At 37.4% G+C, this 18,876-nt stretch overlaps 1 protein-coding gene across 2 annotated transcripts; it reads left to right on the top strand.

Moving 5' to 3' along the window:
* The first annotated feature begins 869 nt into the window (after nucleotides 1-869).
* Nucleotides 870-18,472, top strand: aifm1 (apoptosis inducing factor mitochondrion associated 1). Of its 2 annotated transcripts, XM_079606839.1 has the most exons (19): nucleotides 870-1,113; nucleotides 2,862-2,986; nucleotides 3,486-3,585; nucleotides 3,783-3,809; nucleotides 7,021-7,434; nucleotides 7,543-7,608; nucleotides 8,228-8,382; nucleotides 9,979-10,109; nucleotides 10,264-10,354; nucleotides 10,502-10,586; nucleotides 10,680-10,756; nucleotides 11,562-11,670; nucleotides 12,547-12,654; nucleotides 12,777-12,865; nucleotides 13,001-13,141; nucleotides 13,336-13,478; nucleotides 16,543-16,667; nucleotides 16,849-17,039; nucleotides 17,913-18,472. In XM_079606839.1, exons 1-19 carry the CDS (start codon nucleotides 1,026-1,028, stop codon nucleotides 17,982-17,984), a joined length of 2,337 nt encoding a protein of 778 aa, XP_079462965.1. In that variant the 5' UTR covers nucleotides 870-1,025; the 3' UTR covers nucleotides 17,985-18,472. The 2 variants fall into 2 exon arrangements, with proteins under 2 accessions (XP_079462965.1, XP_079462966.1); XM_079606840.1 differs by lacking the exons at nucleotides 7,021-7,434; nucleotides 7,543-7,608 and having other exon boundaries at nucleotides 891-1,113.
* Nucleotides 18,473-18,876: the final 404 nt, after the last annotated feature.

Genomic DNA, 18,876 nt, shown 5'->3' with positions numbered 1-18,876 from the left:
TCCAGCTAACAAATATGTTCTGCAAGAACATTCTGCAAATAGGTTATGAAAACCTTATTTCTGAAAGTTTCTGAAAACGTTTCTTTAAAGAAAAAAACGTATTATTTTTTTCGGGGAGTTTGGGGTGTTATGCGAACCTTTTGAAGGTTTTATTGAAATTCTATTGAAATTCTTGAAACATTTAAAATACATTACACGACCGCCCACATAAAACGTAGGCTATCAGGGGAAAAAACGTTCAAATGAATGTATATATTATTTGTTCTAACATTATGAAAACATTATGGCCTAACGTTATATCAACGTTAAGAATGTTTGTTAACTGTGAGAAAACCTTCCCAGAACGTTCTCAGAACCCCTTTTAGCTGGGGATGCCTGCAACTGTGCGTGTTTCCAGTAGAGGACTTCCATTCACTGACTCACATGAGGTTTTTTTTTTTTTTTATCTATGGAGTAAACAAAAACAATAAAAGTCCTAAATACTACAAAAAAAGAAAGAAAAAAAGAAAGAAAAAAGAACTCCAATTACTGGACATGACAGCTTTCATATTTTGGGTGTTTAATGTCAGATTAATTATGTTCTGTTCGAATTTCAGGCTGTAGGGCAGGCTATACGTGATTTTTTTTATGTGATTTTTTTTGTTTTGACAAATGATTCAAAATCATTTAGAATCTATAAATGTCTGAAACGCTAGATAAATAATAGAACGTTTAAATAGAAAAACGCGTCGTTAAGGCGTACCTTACAAATAGCCAATCGTCTCACGCTGAGGGCTTAGCCATTGAGAGCGCTGGAGTGACGCTATGAAATTTTACTAGACAGAAACACTGACCAATTACTTAATTATTCGTCAGTACTACAGCCAATCAGTGCAGAGAGGGGGCGGGACGTGAGCGGAAACCGGAAGCGCTTGCTGGAGCTGTGTGACCTGAGAAGGTCTCCGGCCTTGTGCAAAAGTTGCACGGTGAGCGTGTGGCTTTGAACCTCTCCAGGCTGTCTTATTGAAAAGCACAGCAGAGCCGCGATGTTTAAGTGCAAGGCAGTGTGGAATAAGCTGGCTCCGCTGGCCCGGCCCTCATCTTCTTTGTGTCTGCAGAATGCGCGGAAATCAGGCAAGTTGAGATAAACGGAAGAAGTCTGTGGCTCAGCAAATCACCTGTGAACCTCATTTCAGTCTAGCAGACCAACGGCTTTCACAATTTCTATGGAAACACAAGTCTAGGCACCGGTAGGATAAGCGTTTATTTCACCGTGTGGATAAGCGTTTATTTCACCGTGTGGATAGTCAAACCAATAACGTTAAATCACACTGAGTTTAATTGAATAATGTTAGATAAACAAAACAAGAAGTGTAATTTAGTGCTATCTGCGGTCACACACAGCGCATATGTTCAAACACAGTTTCAGCAAAACTCTATGCGGCCATTCTGTAAAAATTATTATTTGGCACGAAAATACTTTATGGGTCAATGCAGAAGAGCAAGTCTTGCCGTAATTTTTGGCCCAAGGTCGTTGAACGTCAAAGTCTGCCTCTCATACATTTTTGGCTCTGACAATGACATCTCCATTCCGCTGTCATTCAACTTGTGAATTGTAACTTACTGCAGCAGTATTATGGTTATGAAGATCTTTGTGATGAAATCTGAGAGCTTTCTATGCCTCCATTGACAGCTACGTAACTGACACTTTGACGCTTCAAAAAGTTCATAAAGAGATCGTAAAACTAATCCATATTAACATCAATAAAATTTTATGAAGAGACTCAATCGCTTTAGATGATGAACAGATTTAATTTAGGCTTTTATTCACATAATCATTGATTGATTAGCGAACATGAACATAAGCTCAACTCAACCGTGCCTGCTTGACACACGAAAATAAACTTCATTGGTTTTTGCTGAAGTCCAACACCTTACTGGTCCTCGCAGGTCAAGCAAACATGAATGAGCTTCCGTCTACCGCACAACTGATGTGTCAGTTGATGAATGCTTATATGAATAAAAGCCTAAATTCACTCTGGTCATCATATAAAGTGATTGTGTCTCCTCAGAAAATGTTAGACTAGACCACTCAATTCATATGGGTCAGTTTTATGATCTCTGTATGAAGTTTTTAAAGCGTCAAAGTTTCAGTTGCGTAGCTGTCAATTGAGGGACAGAAAGCTCTCAGATTTCATCAAAAAGATCTTGATTTATGGTATGTTCCGAAGATGAACGAAAGTCTTATGGGTTTGTAATTGGAACTACATGATTAATTGATTGAACTACATGAGTAATTAATGACATCATTTTCTATTTTTGGGTGAACTATCCCTTTAAGATAATGCTGACTGTATACTACTATCCTGCATATTACACGGATACTTATCAACTAAATAAATTAGTTTTATTTGGTTTTAAATATAGTTTTTTTTTAAGAAAAGAGATGAATAGTCCCTATTCCACATTAAAATATATAGGCTAGTGTCCGCTGATGTTTTTTAAAAGACATCAAAGAAAAACTGGGCAAAGTGGGCATCATACACTAGACTAAATGACTGAGAATCATACACTGAAGGCTGTTACACAACTTTTGCCCTTGTTTAATAATTTAAGGCATTTTAAAGTTTTCATCGGCCGTGCGTCAAGGAACAAGGCACATGTGAGTTTGTTGTGTTCCGAACGACTTAAAAAGTCTGTCTGTGCGTGTTCCTCAGTCGTTAAGCTCTATGGGAATAGTAAAAATGGCTTCCTATGCGTGTGAAGATATTTTTATTCTGGAGTTCGTGAAGATATGGATAACCATATGTATATTTGATTTAAGTGTTACATCAGTACAAGGAGTTTGAGCAGAATTTTTGTTTTTACGATTGACTTTTCAGTGCTGAGACATGGCAGAAGGCTGGAAATGGTTCAAAAAGCCCAGATGTCATCAGGGCCAACAGGAGGGGAAAACACTCTGTATTACGTCCTGTTTGGAGCAACATTTCTTGGGGCGGGAGTTTATGTAAGTACCCATTTATTATTGGATTCTTTATTGACAATATAACGAAAATTTATTTCTAGCTTAATTGTTTAAATTTTTACTGATATTCAAATCGGTACTGTTCTTGTGTGGGTTGTGGTTAGTTTGTAAATTGTAATTTTTTTATTAAGTATTTTCCAAAGTATGCTCAAGATAATTGATATACAGATATAAATAGCATTTCTTTGCTATGCTCCACCAGTTAAACTACATTCAGTTGTTTTAATCTGATTTTAGAGGTGTGCCATGAATATAACTGGTAATCATTTACATGTAGCAGACTTTATCACACAAGATACTGATGCGAACTGCACTTTTTTCTTCATTGTAGTAAATAATGTTGTCATTTCAATCATAAACGTTCTCACATTTTTTTTTTGTCCTCACAGCTTTTGTTTTCCAAATGTTTGTATATATGATGTTGATTCTCATATTTGCAGAGTTCAAAATGAGTGTTGTTTATTTGTTTGTGTGTTTGAAGACATACCGCACTATCTCAGGGGACAAGGAAAGATATAACGAGCGTATGTCAGAAATTGCCAGTAGGCATAAACAAGAGCCACAAGCAGCTGAGGCTGTAGGTAAGTCATTACACTAATCACATGTAGACATGAATCACTGGTCTCATTTAATTAGCAGTTATCAGTTGTTTTTCAATTCATATATTTTCATCTTAAAGAGTTCTTGATGTGTGCCTGGTCTATAGTCAACTTATTTCTTAACATATAAAAAATGTTTTTTTGCTTTTAGTTTAATTCAGTGGTATGTTGTCTTTCAGCTGAAGTTGTGGCAGAATCAAAAGAAGGTGAGAGGTTATTTCTATACACTGCTGTATGTGCACATTCACACACAGCCTTGCACACAGAGCACTACAGTCCATTACTGAAGCTTTAGCTTAAATATGTCAGTTATCGGATTACTTTCTTATTTGAAAGTTTTTAAAATTCTAATTTTGATTGGAAAACAGATGAAAACTTGAGAGAACCAATACTGTTGTGCTCTGAGGTATCATGGCTCTGGGTTGTATTTGTCTATGTTACTGGGGCACACATGGGAATTAACATGCACACAATGTCCTGTTCATGCATGATGACACAACACTTCCATTAGGAAATGTGACTTGGGAATTCTTAACTCTGTTTAGTCTGAAAAATTGATTAACAACCTGAACATATTAAATGGTATATTATATTCTATTATGTACAATGATCAAGTCAGCTCCTGGTTGCATGTTTAGTGTCTTCATTTTGGTATGTGCATAGCATAACATAATATTGCTTAACTATCTTGGTTTTATCCGAGTAAAATCAGTCGATTCAGTAAAAATAATATAATCTGAAAGAGGTCATATCAAACATTTTATTGTTTTATAATTTTTTCTGCACTTCAGTTCCACTTATAATTTTAGTCAAGGTTTGTTTAGGTAACATCATTCCTAATTTAGTTTTTCCAATTTCCTTTTTTACTCCAAACATAAAATGTTGAATATTGCTATTTGAAATTATTTAAAACATGAAAAGATATTTTAAATGTGAAATTAAACAGCCAGTAGGTGGCAGCAAGTCACTTAATGAGTGAGTCCATTGAGTTTCAACCGATACCCTCATTCACTATTCCCTACATTACTCCACTAATATAGTCCAATTGTGGGGGTGAATGAAAACGAGTGAGTGAATTCGGACACTGAGTGCCACTTTTTCATAGTTTGTGCTTGCTGTTTAATAATTAATTGAAACATTGCACTGGCAGCTCCAGTAGTAATAAAAAGATTTAAAGCAACAATTATGATATTATCGCAGACGAAATATATTGCGCACCCCTATTCTCTAAGGACTCTGTAATGTTGTGAAACATAATATTCACGTGGCAGCAGTAGTGATGAGAGAACACGCTTGAGAAACACTTTAGAGAGGAGAAATCAATCTACATATAAAATATTGGAAACAAATTATTGGTCACTTTCTAAATAATAAAAGTATAGCGCATCTACTAATAATTATATACTGTATAAAAAAGTTTTTGACCAATGCAAATATGTATGCATTGCGATACAAATGCCAACTTGTGTCCAATATCGATGCATCACATCATTAACTTTTTTTTGCCCATGCACTGATGCGAATCGATGAATCTTACCATCCCTAATGCATATACACTACCATTCAAGTAAGATTTGTTTTTTAAGTAATTTTTAATTGACAGTAAAGAATTTTACATTGTTACATTTCCATATTAGGCAGCACAACTGTTTTAACACTAATAATAATAATAATAAGTGTCTTCATAATAGAATGATTTCTGAAGGATCACGTAACATTGAAGACTGGAATAATGATGCTGAAAATTCAGCTTTGTATCACAGGAATAAAAAATTAAAAAGTAAAAAAACAAAGACTTATTTTAAATTGTAGTAATATTTCACAATATTACTGTTGTTACCGCATTTCATATAAATTCAATATCAAATAAATGCATCCTTGGTGAACATAAGACTGGTAAAATGTACGTGAATTGTCACTTTCAGTTATGCATGCTTGGGACACTGCATACTGCATGTGACTGTCTGTTTAATGTTCCTATTAACTGTCTTTTTACTTGTGTAAATGTCATCTTTAGCTCTCCTAATATTTCTGCATCATATATGCACCTGCCTCCAAATAACCTTAAATAAACTCTAAATAAGCATCTGCCAGGAATGGTAAATGTAAACTGTTAGCTATCTTTAGAATTGTCACCGTGACCTTCCACCTCTGCTCATACATGGTGAACTGTCTCCTCTATATCAAGTGTTTGACTCTGAGCATTTGTTTTTGTGTGACTGCCATGTGGGTAACTCCATTGACGTTCCTCACCCAACCAATTGACTATCCATTGTTTTTATTCTAAATTTCATTACTGTGCTTTTTCGATTTGAGAGGTTAAAATTGTACAAAATGTATCCGTTTTCTTTCTGCCGTTGGGCCAAGATTGGTTGGATTGAGGTGATGTTCTATGAAGTTCTTTCATCCTTGATGGATATGCCTGAGGCTCTTCTTCATCGTGTCTTTCACTTGTCAGTGGTGTATTTTGCTTCACACAATGTCTGTCACCAACCAAACATTTCCACCACAAGAACACCACTATCTTTGTCTTCCTTTTTTGTTCGTCCTACTAACTCTTAGATGTTTTGAAGAGAGCTGTTCTGTCTTGCTTTAACTACTTTATTCCTGTTAAAATAGTTGGAACGATTTTTAGATGGCTTGACTATATCCATTTGTCTGGATTGTCTGTCTTGTCCTCTGCTGGCACAATAAAGCTGAAGTTTTGGAGAAACTCATCTTCTGGAACTTGTTTTGAAAAAAAATCTGTTAATGCGCATGTTCCTCATAAGTTTCTGTTGGACTTTTTGATTGGCATCGACAAATTGACCCAGCCTCAGAATCAACTATCAGCTACAAGTGTTAAAAGAAAAATGGCAAAGAGGAGCTTTGAGTTTTTTTGGAATAATAATCTTGGAATGAGTTTAATGTAAAGATAATGAAGTCTGAGAGAAGATTCCTGAGATTGGATGCACCTAATGGTAACATGGTAGTCCTCCATAACACGTGAGGATCCTGTCATGGAATGTCACACAGAAAATTTTCCAACTAAGGAAGGAAGTGGATGAAGACTCGTGACACCTTCATGTTCACCCATAACTATTGTCCTTTTCCTTATGTTTTAACCCTCTTCTGACAAATTCATTCCTGATCCTGGATCCTTCATTTTTCCTTTTTCACCAGAAGAACTGTACTCGTACAACCTATCAAAGCTTGAAAGTGTTAGGATTCAGAGCAATGAAAAATGCTAGTTTTTTAAGTCCGTTATCTACTCATAATCCTGCTTTAGATGTTGTAGCACCTCTGGAATCCATCCCAGAACCATCTCCAGAGCCAGTTTTAAGTAGTAAGAGCTGAGGAAGATGGAGTGGAGGATTGTTTTAGTGCATCTTCTGTCTCAGTCAAACAATCTTGTGTTTTGCTCGTCTGTGGCATTAGCGCCTGTTGCTGAAGAACCAACTCCAATAGAACCTTCTGTTGAAGAACCTCCGGTAACCGAAGCTATTGTGGAGACCCCTGAAGCTGAACCGGTTGCAGAAGCTCCCATCACTGAGCCTGTTGTGGAAGAACCTGTAACCGAACCCATTGTAGAAGCTTCTATTCCGGAACCCATCGTAGAAGCTCCAGTAACGGAACCTGTTGAAGCCTCTGTAGCGGAACCAGTCATTGAAGACCTTGTAACGGAACCTGTTGAAGCCTCTGTAGCGGAGTCGGTCATAGAAGTCCCTGTAACAGAACCTGTTGAAGCCTCTGTAGCGGAGTCGGTCATAGAAGTCCCTGTAACAGAACCTGTTGAAGAAGCTCCAGCAGTTCTACAGAGTGAAGAGCCCTTGGCTCCTGTAGTTGACAGTGGTAAGATTGACACATCTGCATGGAAATCCCGGATTTTTTTAAGGAGGAAAATGTATTATTTGGATATTGAGGTTAACATCTTTCCTCTCCTCTAACATCGTGATTAAGAAATCGAGCCCACACCTGTAATCATCGCTGAGCATGTTCCAGAGGCTTCATCTGTTTCTCAGAGTGGTAAGAGAGTCCAGTTTTGACTGGATGGGAATCAGTTCTGCAGTATAAACATGTTACCGATAAAATATACTGACAATTACTTCATTGACACATATGGACACCTATTCAAAACTTTCTATTACAACACCTTTTTATGGCTACATATGATCTTTTTTGAGGAGTTTGACTAGATCGTGTCTTGGTCTGTCTTTGGTTGGTTATTTCCATTATCAATGAGGATCATTTGTTTTTCTTGTCTATATAAACCACATTGTCCTCACTTCTTTTCAAGGCCTTATCTTTTTTTTTCCCCACTCAGCCCATTTCATGCTTTGAACGTTTGTTGTGTCAAAGTGTGACTGATTTAATGCTAATGGCTAATGCTAATTGTACTAGGTCACACACTTATGACCAATTTGCAGCTGTGTTTCCAGATTATTCAAGGTATCGTTTGCACTAATATTACTATAAAAATGCTAATCTCTCCCCTCATCTAGCCCTGTGTTCCTGAGATCACTCACGTATTATTGTACAGATAATGTTAAGCGCACTCACATGGCTAATTCACGATTCTTGTCAAGTTATTCATAAACGCTTGTTTGTGTATGTGTTTGTACTAAATTTGTTTTTCTTTAACCAGCCGCAGATCTTGAGCCAGCTTCTGCTGCTGTGTCCCTTGAACCCACTGCTGCTCACTTAGATGTCCCTGAACACGCTCCCTATCTGCTGATTGGTGGAGGCACAGCTTCATTTGCTGCAGCTCGGTCCATTCGGGCACGTGACCCTGGTGCCAGGGTGAGTCTGTCAGTTTAGTAGTAGTTTGGCAGCATTAACTCTCAAGTATTGTAATCATAAATACTTCATCAATACAATCACTTAAACGGGTTTGCCAAGAACCCCCAAATATAAGGATGAGGGACCTTGTGTGAGGCTTCCTTTCTTAAATATAAAGACACATTTTCCTGTATTAATAGCAGTAATATAGAAAATGTGATATGTAAAGACAACAAAATTAAACCATCGTTTTCAAAATTGAATAAAATGCTTTTATATTGTCATTGTACTAAAGAAATCTGTTAAAATATCTGGAAAATATTGACTTTTTATCCTTTTAAGGTGTCAGCGTGTCTTAGATGAACTTTAAAAAAAAAAAAAAACTAGTGATGGCAGTAGAATAATCACAATGAATCAGTTAATCTGACCAGTATTTGGAAAGCAGAAAGGGTAATATAATCAAATGGTGAATAATAGAAGCATCAAGTTTCATTAAATGTATTTAAAGGGGTCATGACATGAGAAACCAAATTTGCCTTGATCTTTTGGTATATAAGAGGTCTTTGTACCATTAAAACATCCTGCAAGTTTCATAGCTTAAGACTTCCTCCCCATTATAAACGAATCATTTATTTAATCAAGCTCTAAATACAGCTCGTTCTGGATACATGGTAAGAAGTGACGTCACGGTACGAAGTGACGTACCAGCGTTTGCATATGACCGCCTCCAGCCCAAGACAACTACGCTTTAAGTGCAAGACAACTACGCTCATTTCGTATCATTGTCGCGCCCGCGCGCTGCGTGCCTCACAAGTGTTCAGTCGACGGACAGCGAGTGGGTCTGTGTACAGGGAAATTACGATGCCACGCAGATGTGCTGTTCCTGGCTGTGGACAAACAACATCTTTGAATACGCTGCGAAAGATCCAGACGTCAGGGAAAAATGGATGCCCTTTTTTTTTTTGCGGACGTCTCAGTCACGGCAGTTTGTTCTATACATTTGAAGGATGACTGTTTTGAGACTTTGTTTTGAGAACAAATCCCAAAATGATGCTGGGTTTGCCAGAAAACTGTTGCTCAAAGATAAGTCCGTGCCGACTATTCTGGGCTCAACAACGACGACGCAAACTGTAAGTAATGTATTTAAAACTTTAAACTACTTTTTAAATACGCGGAATCCGCAAATGTTCTGGCTGGGGGCGTTAATAATTGATGCATAGGCACTGACGTTAGCCAATCATAACAGTGGGCGTTAACACTGAACTCTTAAAGGGGAAACACCCCCAAAACAGACTGTTTGAATCAGAGGATGAGAAACGGGGTGGGAAAAGGTCATAAATCACTACATTTTAAAATACTATAATACTATAATTGCACCTAAGGGAACATAATAATAAATTTAAAAAAAACATGTCATGACCCCTTTAACTAATATCTTCGGTGCACAAGTTTACATACATTTTAAGAGCCCTAAAAATACATTTTGTGGATTCTTTTATTTTTCTTCCAATTTTAAAAATAATAATTACCGGTATAAACCACAGATGTGCACATTCTAATTCCCATCTGCAAAACATATGTATTAAAGTGTGTGTGTCCTGTGTGTGTGTTATAAAGGTGTTGATTGTAACAGAGGAGTCTGAAAATCCCTACATGAGACCCCCTCTCTCTAAGGAACTCTGGTTCTCTGATGACCCCAAGGTCACTGAAACACTGCGCTTCAAACAATGGAACGGCAAAGAGAGGAGGTGTGTGACTAGAGTGTTCCAGACCACTTAAACCAGACCTAACACTGATACACTGACTTTTTTGTCGAAGGGTCATAATTGCATCATATTTCTGATTTTTTTGATCAGTCTGTTTGCATATATCATGATATTAATTTATTTATTTGTGTTGTAGTATTTACTTCCAGCCTCCCTCGTTCTACATCAGTCCCGCGGATCTTGCTAAAGTTGAGAATGGGGGTGTGGCTGTGCTCACGGGCCGTAAGGTGAGAAACTCTGACATAATTATGTCCACTTGAACAAGTCTGAAAAATGCTGAAGTTGCAGAAGAGGAGGAAATGTTTTATGGATTACTAAATGTTTGAATGAGTTGTCCTCATAACCCTGTGTGTGTTTTTGTGCCTATGGTGTAGGTGGTACACATGGATGTCAGAGAAAATAAAGTCAAACTGAGTGATGGTGCAGAGATCTCGTATGAAAAGTGCTTGATCGCCACAGGTAAAACACATATAATATGCACATGAACACATACGCAGGGGTGTAAAATCTATTGCTGACTGTCCTGTAAATGAATATGTGTATGTGTATAAGGTGGGGTGCCTAGGAACCTGCAAGTAATCGACAGGGCAGGGCAGGAGGTGACGAAGAGGACAACCCTCTTTAGGAAAGTATGTCTTGCTTCACATATTTTGGGCAGAGTGGAGCAGTAGTGTTCAAATCAAATCCCCAATTAATATGTTTGTCAACATGAAATCAATATTGTTCCCATATTGGTTCTGAATAGAATACATGTTCCTGGTATTATTGTGCACAGTTCATTGGTACATGTTATTCTAAAGAAAAAAAGTTTTTTTTTTTTATCAACATGCAATAAATCACTCAAAACTGACACTGGAAGCTTTTCTTTTCAGAAGATGATTGAAAAATCATGTCTTGCCCCATTTTTTTCCCTTGCTGAATAACTATCCAATTTCACTCAAACAATGCACATTAAATGGGTTGTGAATGCAGTTTCATTTTGACTTTAATATTTGTCAACTGACTGAAATGCACTTGATTCAGGATCAGATTATACCAAAATCTACAGTGTCGGTACAGTTAGAACCAAAATGACATGCTTCTTTAGATTAGCTCTTTTACTAAGTGCATATGCTCATCATCTCATGAGATGCCAAATTCATAAATGTAAATGTGCAGAACACCACTGGAGGGCACCCTTATGTTAATAATGTCGCTGTAGCATTTTGCACACCACCATAAATTGCAAGAGTATGCATTTTTTTTCTTGTTAATCTGAGGACTAATTTACTTTTTTTTTTTTAAGCCTTGTGTTCAATTTTACAAACATTACTGTTGGGTGAATATTTTCCTTGATATACATTCTCCTTACTACTTTTTTTATCGTTATACTATAAATCCTAAAAATATGTAATAACTGGAAAACTAATGGAAATTTGTTGGTCTTTTTGGTAGATTGAAGATTTTAGATCTCTAGAGAAGATCAGCAGAGAGGTGAAGTCCATTACCATCATCGGCGGAGGTTTCCTCGGTAGCGAGCTAGCGTGTGCCATGGGTCGCAGATGTGAGTCCGATGTGGATTTGCACACACAGAACAGCTTCTAGTCTATAATTACATGTAAAATGGAGAGGCCAGGCCACATAGCATATGACCACAGGAGCATTTTCTCAACGCTGCATACCTAATCAACTCCTGACTAACACATTTTAATTATTATTTGAATTATCACTCAGTGAGTCATGTAACATTGTATTACTACTGTATGTCTTTAAAAGGCTGGTGGCTTTGGATTTTTTTTTCCAGCAGAACCTCTTTGAATTACCTTAGCCCCTGAAAATTTAAGTTAAAAGTTAAGGCTTTCATTTAACAATACATTTGCATGTCCGCAATTTTATTATGTTGTTAATGGTCACACTTTTTTTTTAAATCTTTGTTAAAGTGTTTTAAATGGATTGTTTTTATTGTAAAATTATAAAATAACCCCATACAGTTCCTTCACAAACCTCAGTTCAGGAAACCCTGATGTAATGTGATGTGATGTTTATGTGATCATCATGTTGACAAAAATGGAATATATTTTCTTTCTCTTTGGATTGTATATAAATATGGTACTTTCCAAAGACGTTCCTCTTCAAATCAATATGATAAATCAGTTCAAAAGTTATCTAAGTAATCAAAAAGTAGTCGGATTATAGTATATTAGAATGTGTCATGTAATAGATGACATTATAGAACACATTGTTAATCACAAGTTTGGTCATATCATTTGAAATCAATATCTGACTGCAATTGTGTTTGTGTTATCTTGTTATAAGGGTTGGGGTTGGCTTTCATATAAATATGGATGTCTTTTTTTAATTAATTTTTTTATGAAACAAACTACTGAATTTTGCTCTCCTTGTTTTTGACGTCACTTTCTTTTTCTTTCCCTCTTTTTAGCTGCGGACCCTGGTTTAGAGGTGATCCAGATGTTCCCAGAGAAGGGCAACATGGGAAAAGTACTGCCTGAATACTTGAGTAACTGGACCACTGAGAAAGTCCGGAAAGGTAAGAGAATGAATAAAGGACCCTGGAATTGCTTCCTTGAACTTTTAATGTCCAAATTAAAAATATAGACATTTTGAAAAGTTTGAAAGACAAAATTTGACTAACCTTTTGACCATTCATAGAGGGTGTGAACGTTATCCCGGATGCTCTAGTGAAAAATGTGAGCTACAAAAATGATAAATTGGAGATCAAACTAAAGGATGGACGAGTGGTGGGTCTGCTTTTCCGTCAGCCAATCATAGCATGGCCTGATCATCTGTTTGCTAATTACACTGTTTTATGGTTATACAGTATTGGTACTATTTATGGTAGATAAAAACAATGAGTTTTTCTTATGATGTTTTAGGTGAAGACGGACCACATTGTGGCAGCAGTTGGTTTGGAGCCCAGTGTGGAACTTGCCAAATCAGGCGGGCTGGAGGTGGACTCTGATTTCGGAGGGTACCGTGTTAACGCTGAGCTCCAGGCTCGCTCCAACATTTGGGTGGTACGTAGGACTGAGGTTTTTTCATCGAAACTTACGAAAGGGCAGAGAGGAGGATCTTATACTACTAAAGTGTCGGTATTAAGACACGAATGTCCTACAGAACGAAGGAGATGAATGGTTTTCATAGGAACTGTACTAGTTCTGAATCTCAATTTTGACATGATAATCAAGGTTCCTCTTTGTTTGTGTTCTAGGCAGGGGATGCTGCATGTTTTTATGACATCAGACTGGGCCGCCGGCGTGTGGAGCACCATGATCACGCGGTGGTCAGCGGCAGACTGGCTGGAGAGAACATGACTGGAGCCAACAAACCCTATTGGCATCAGTCTATGTTCTGGTAACCACACATCTTCAACAAACTCACCTTTTAAAGGATTAGTTCACTTTTAAAGGGGTCATGACATGGTTTTTTTTATTTTATTATTATGTTCCCTTAGGTGCAATTATAGTATTACTATAGTTTTTTTTACAAAAAACTTTTAAAATGTAGTGATTTATGAACTTTTCCCACCCTGTTTCTCATCCTCTGATTCAAACAGTCTGTTTTGGGGGTGTTTCTCCTTTAAGAGTTCAGTGTTAACGCCCACTGTTATGATTGGCTAACGTCAGTGCCTATGCATCAATTATTAACGCCCCCAGCCAGAACATTTGCGGATTCGGCGCAACTGTTTAGTAGCGGGTGATGCATGCGAAGCGATGGCTCTTGCAATGATAAAACCTTATTATGTTTGAGCCGGAATCAGAGAAAAATGAACCATCACCACAACAACAAAGACTGGATCAGCCCGTGTCCACATGAAAAGTGAAACTATTTTGAATTAATAAAAAAAAATTGTAACCCGAGACACTTGAAAACGGATTATTGTTGCATATTATCCTATAGCTTAATTTGCTAACAGTTTAACATTATTTAACTAATTCCAATGAAATGATAGGGTGTACCACGGACAAAAATGCATGCACAGACAGGCCATCTTTGAAGATGCAGCATTGATAAAGGCAACATTTTTAATTTTCTATCACATGTAGGCCTACTAGAAAGGCGACATATTTTCAAGATTCTCTTATACAAATGTGTTTATATTAGCCATGGTAAAAAGTAAGTTTGCGTCGTCGTTATTGAGCCCAGAATAGTCGGCACGGACTTATCGTTGAGCAACAGTTTTCTGGCAAAGCCAAGCATCATATTGGGATTTTTTCCTCAAAACAGTCATCCTTAAAATGTATAGAACACTGCCGTGACTGGGACGTCCGCAAAAAATAAAGTGCATCCATTTTTCCCTGACGACTGGATCTTTCAGCGTATTTAGAAAGTAGTTTAAAGTTTTAAATACATTACTTACAGTTTGCGTCGTCGATGTTGAGCCCAGAATAGTCGGCACGGACTTATCTTTGAGCAACAGTTTTCTGGCAAAGCTCAAAACAGTCATCCTTAAAATGTATAGAACAAACGCTTAAACTAACACTGCCGTGACTGAGACGTCCGCAAAAAAATAAAGTGCATCCATTTTTCCCTGACGTCTGGATCTTTCGCAGCGTATTCAAAGATGTTGTTTGTCCACAGCCAGGAACAGCACATCTGCGGCATCGTAATTTCCCTGTACACAGACCCACTCGCTGTCCGGCGACTGAACACTTGTGAGGCGCGCAGCGCGCGGGCGCGACAATGATACGAAATGAGCGTAGTTGCCTTGCGCTTAAAGCGTAGTTGTCTTGTGCTGGAGGCGGTCATATGCAAACGCTGGTACGTCACTTCGTACCGTGACGTCACTTCTTACCATGGATCCAGAACGAGCTGTATTTAGAGCTTGATTAAATAAATGATTCGTTTATAATGGGGAGGACGTCTTAAGCTATGAAACTTGCAGGACGTTTTAATGGTACAAAGACCTCTTATATACCAAAAGATCAAGGCAAATTTGGTTTCTCATGTCATGACCCCTTTAAAGTGAAAATTCTGTCATCATATAGTCACCCTTAAGTTGTTTCAAACCTGTATGAATTTCTTTCCTCTGCTGAACACAAAGGAAGATATTTAGAAGAATGTCAGTAACCAGACAGTTTTTGGTTCCCAATGACTGCCATAGTAGGAAAAAAATACTATGGCAGTCATTGGGAACCAAAAACTGTCTGGTTACTGACATTCTTCTAAATATCTTCCTTTGTGTTCAGCAGAAGAAAGAAATTCATACAGTTTTGAAACAACTTAAGGGTGAGTATATGATGACAGAATTTTCATTTTAAAAGTGAACTAATCCTTTAATATGCGTTTTTAATAGCATCAGGGTTTCTTGAAAATACTTCAATTTCAGACACATGGTTTCAAGGACTAGAAAGTTTCCGAAACATAAGAAAGTGCTTGAATTAAACATGAACTAAATTAGCTTATTATAAAATAGGTCTTTATGCACTGCCAAAGCCAGAAAGAAACATCGCTACCGAATTGGGGGGGAAAGTAGGAAAAACCTGAAAAAATGCAGCGTGAGCGTAGATGAGAGGCGTAGATTTGTTTAACTAGCTCAATATCAGAGAAGTGCAAATTAAGTGTGGCTTAGCTCAGTACTGAGCTACATAAAACTGGGCTATTCAAAATTCCAATGAATAATGCTTAATAAAGTGTTGTCAATTACAGAGGTAACTGGGGAAACCAATATATTTCTGCGGTTCCGTAAGCGCCATCTACTGTCAGTGATTGTAATTCGATTCAAATTCAATTCTGCTATTTTTGTTCAGACCAATCTACGAAGAATGATCCATATTCTTACACTTATATGCAGTGTTGTCAATGTTAACTGGTGGATTGATAGAAAGATAATGTGCTTTAACATATGTAGAATAATAAGGTATCTAGAATATTGTATATAATCATATTTTAAATTAATATGTATAATCTTTTAGCATTTTGACAAATTTTCGTAATTTTTCTCAGTTTGTCCCTTTTCTTAAAAAATGGTTTAAAGAATGGTTTCTTTTAAATAATTTATATATATTTTTTTTATAAAACTTGTTTTTGTCAAAACGTGTTGTTTGGATCATAAAAATTAATAAGAATGAATAAGAAAGCGGCAATCTACATGTCTCATCTCTCACCCCGCTCGCTCTCTCGTACACTGTACTAGCCCTCTCTCCTCATTGGATTTTAAAAAGGTCATATGCCACTTAAATTAGATTTTAGTTGTCAGTGTATGGCTTAACATTGCTGCAGTAATGAATAACACAGGTACAGTAGCCTGTAGGTCTTTGAAACTGTCCAGATTGGCAGTAACAAACCCTCCTTTACTGTCTTTATTGTGCTTGATATAAAATAAAAGGTGATTTTTAAAAGTCCTTGAATCTGGTGTTCATGAAAGAGTGGGAACCCTGAAGCATAATGGAGCACTCACAATATGTCCTGTCTTCAGGAGTGATCTAGGACCAGATGTTGGATATGAAGCCATCGGTATAGTGGACAGCAGTCTGCCCACCGTGGGAGTGTTTGCTAAAGCCACGGCCAAGGACACACCAAAAGCTGCAACCGAACAATCAGGTACACAAACATTTGCTAACATGTTTGCTATTACTCTATTTTGTTATTGTATCCTTTTGTGGTATATTGTGACCTTTTGTGGTACTGGATGCCTTGAATTTTTTGAATTGGATTAATAAAGTATCAATCATCATCATTTGCATTCAATAGCAGAGTGCAAACAAGTTTTCTCTGTTTACAGGGACCGGAATCCGTTCCGAGAGTGAGACGGAGGAGGTTGCCGGGGCGTTTGAGGCAGGAACAGCGGCCCCTCCACCTCCTCTCCAGCAGAAGGAGGATTATGGGAAGGGAGTGATATTTTACCTGAGGGAGAAAGTGGTGGTCGGGATCGTTCTGTGGAATGTCTTCAACAGAATGCCCATCGCAAGGAAGGTGAGCAGAGATATCATTCCCTTTCTCCATTCATCTTCATTTCAGTGTTTCTTATGAAGGTAATATGATGCCATAAAGAATCAAGATTTGTGAAAGTGTACATACGTTTGCAAGCGTAAATTAGATTTGCATGCGCAAGAGATTTGTAAAGGTGTAAATCGCCTCTCAAGTGCAAGTAAAAAATATTTGCAGCATTTTACTGTTATTTGTAAGTCTAGTTCATGTATTGTGAAGCTGCAGCTTAACGCTAACGCAAAATAAATAAGGATCTGTATTCCTCTGACTTCCATTTTTGGCATTGCAGGTGATAAATGGTGCATAATTTAAAGATGCCCTTAAAATACAATGGGTAAAAATATTATTATAATTCATTTTAGTAAAATAATAATTCTGGAATCGCCCATGATTAATTGACAGGTGAAATTATGCATGCAGTAGTGCATATACTAAGCCTTAAGCAATCATGATTTATTTATTTATTTGACATAAGTACCATTTCGGCAACGCGAACGTTTCTGAGGCAAATGAAGATAAAGATGTGTTCTGGCGACTGGCGTGTTTATTGAACCAATCAGATAAGAGTGAATTGAGAGTCAGCGAGAAGCTCATTGGATTGGCTACATGAAGAAGGTGCACCCGGCCTCTTCTTCGCGCTTGGAAAACTCAGTGAGTGAGAGAATCGTGCCAAAACTGTAAGCGCAGGTAAAAAGAAAAACGCAACTGTACAAATTTTTATTTCAGTTTTTTCCGGAATTTTTTTGCCCCATGCACACAACAAAAAGCTGCAGCCTCACAATACATGCTTGGCATCATATTACCTTCATAGTTTCTCTGATAAAGATTGTTAATTTGTTGTTTTGTCTTTATTTGTAGATAATCAAAGATGGAGAGGAACATACAGATCTGAATGAGGTGGCCAAGCTTTTCAACATCCACGAGGACTGAATAATCTTTCGTTTTCTCTGTTCTCTGTCCATATCTTTGTGGAGTGAACTTGGGAAAAGACATACACATACAGGCTTACAACAGCCTTTCATCTGTCATTTTGACCTTGAACTCTCTGAGATCCGACATGCAATATGCTGCCTCTGGGCCTGTGATTTCAGTCTGCTCATGGATTGGTTCAAACTGTATCACTTAATTTTCTACTGAGGGAGATCTATACCTGTTGTTTGTTTTAAAAAGTGCTGTGTTTTTTTCCCTGTTGTGGTCAGTAAATTTTCATCTCACTTCTTGAATGCATCCCTTCTGAACACCTCCTCCAAAGCCTGACGGGATAACCACTTTTGTTGAATATTGCAATAAAATTGCATTTTGAATCAAACAATACCAGATGAAAGACATTCCTCTGACACCTGGTAGCACAATGTTTTCTGTCTGCACGATCAAAGCAGCTGGTACAAATGAAACTAAATAAAAGTAAATTATTTTTATTTATGCCTCATGTTTCATTTGAATTATTTCTAACTTGGTTTTTCTAACATTTGTAGACGCACCGTACAGTGATTGTTTGGCCTTTCCAGAAGTCTTTCCAGGAACTTGCCAACCATCTGCAAGTGCAAGTAATTGAAAAGTTGTGCAGTCGAATGCCTGTCTCGATATGGGTGTGACCCTGAGGGTTTTGAGATGCGTGGAGAAGATGCAATATGTTAAGGCTCATTAAACCTATGATTGCCTGCAAACATGTTCCCTAACATAGCCTTGACCTATTTTCTTATGCACCAGCGCTCTGATATACAGGTCCTAGTAATTGAAAATTGCTCATTCTTTCTGCAGAGTGATGGGGCATGGGGAAAAAATACAGTTTGAGAATTATGAAATTTTGATGGTTAATTAA

Source organism: Phoxinus phoxinus (assembly GCF_949152265.1).
Source record: "Phoxinus phoxinus genome assembly, chromosome: 3".
Classification (NCBI taxonomy): Eukaryota; Metazoa; Chordata; class Actinopteri; order Cypriniformes; family Leuciscidae; genus Phoxinus; species Phoxinus phoxinus.
This window is presented reverse-complemented; position numbering and strand designations above follow the sequence as displayed.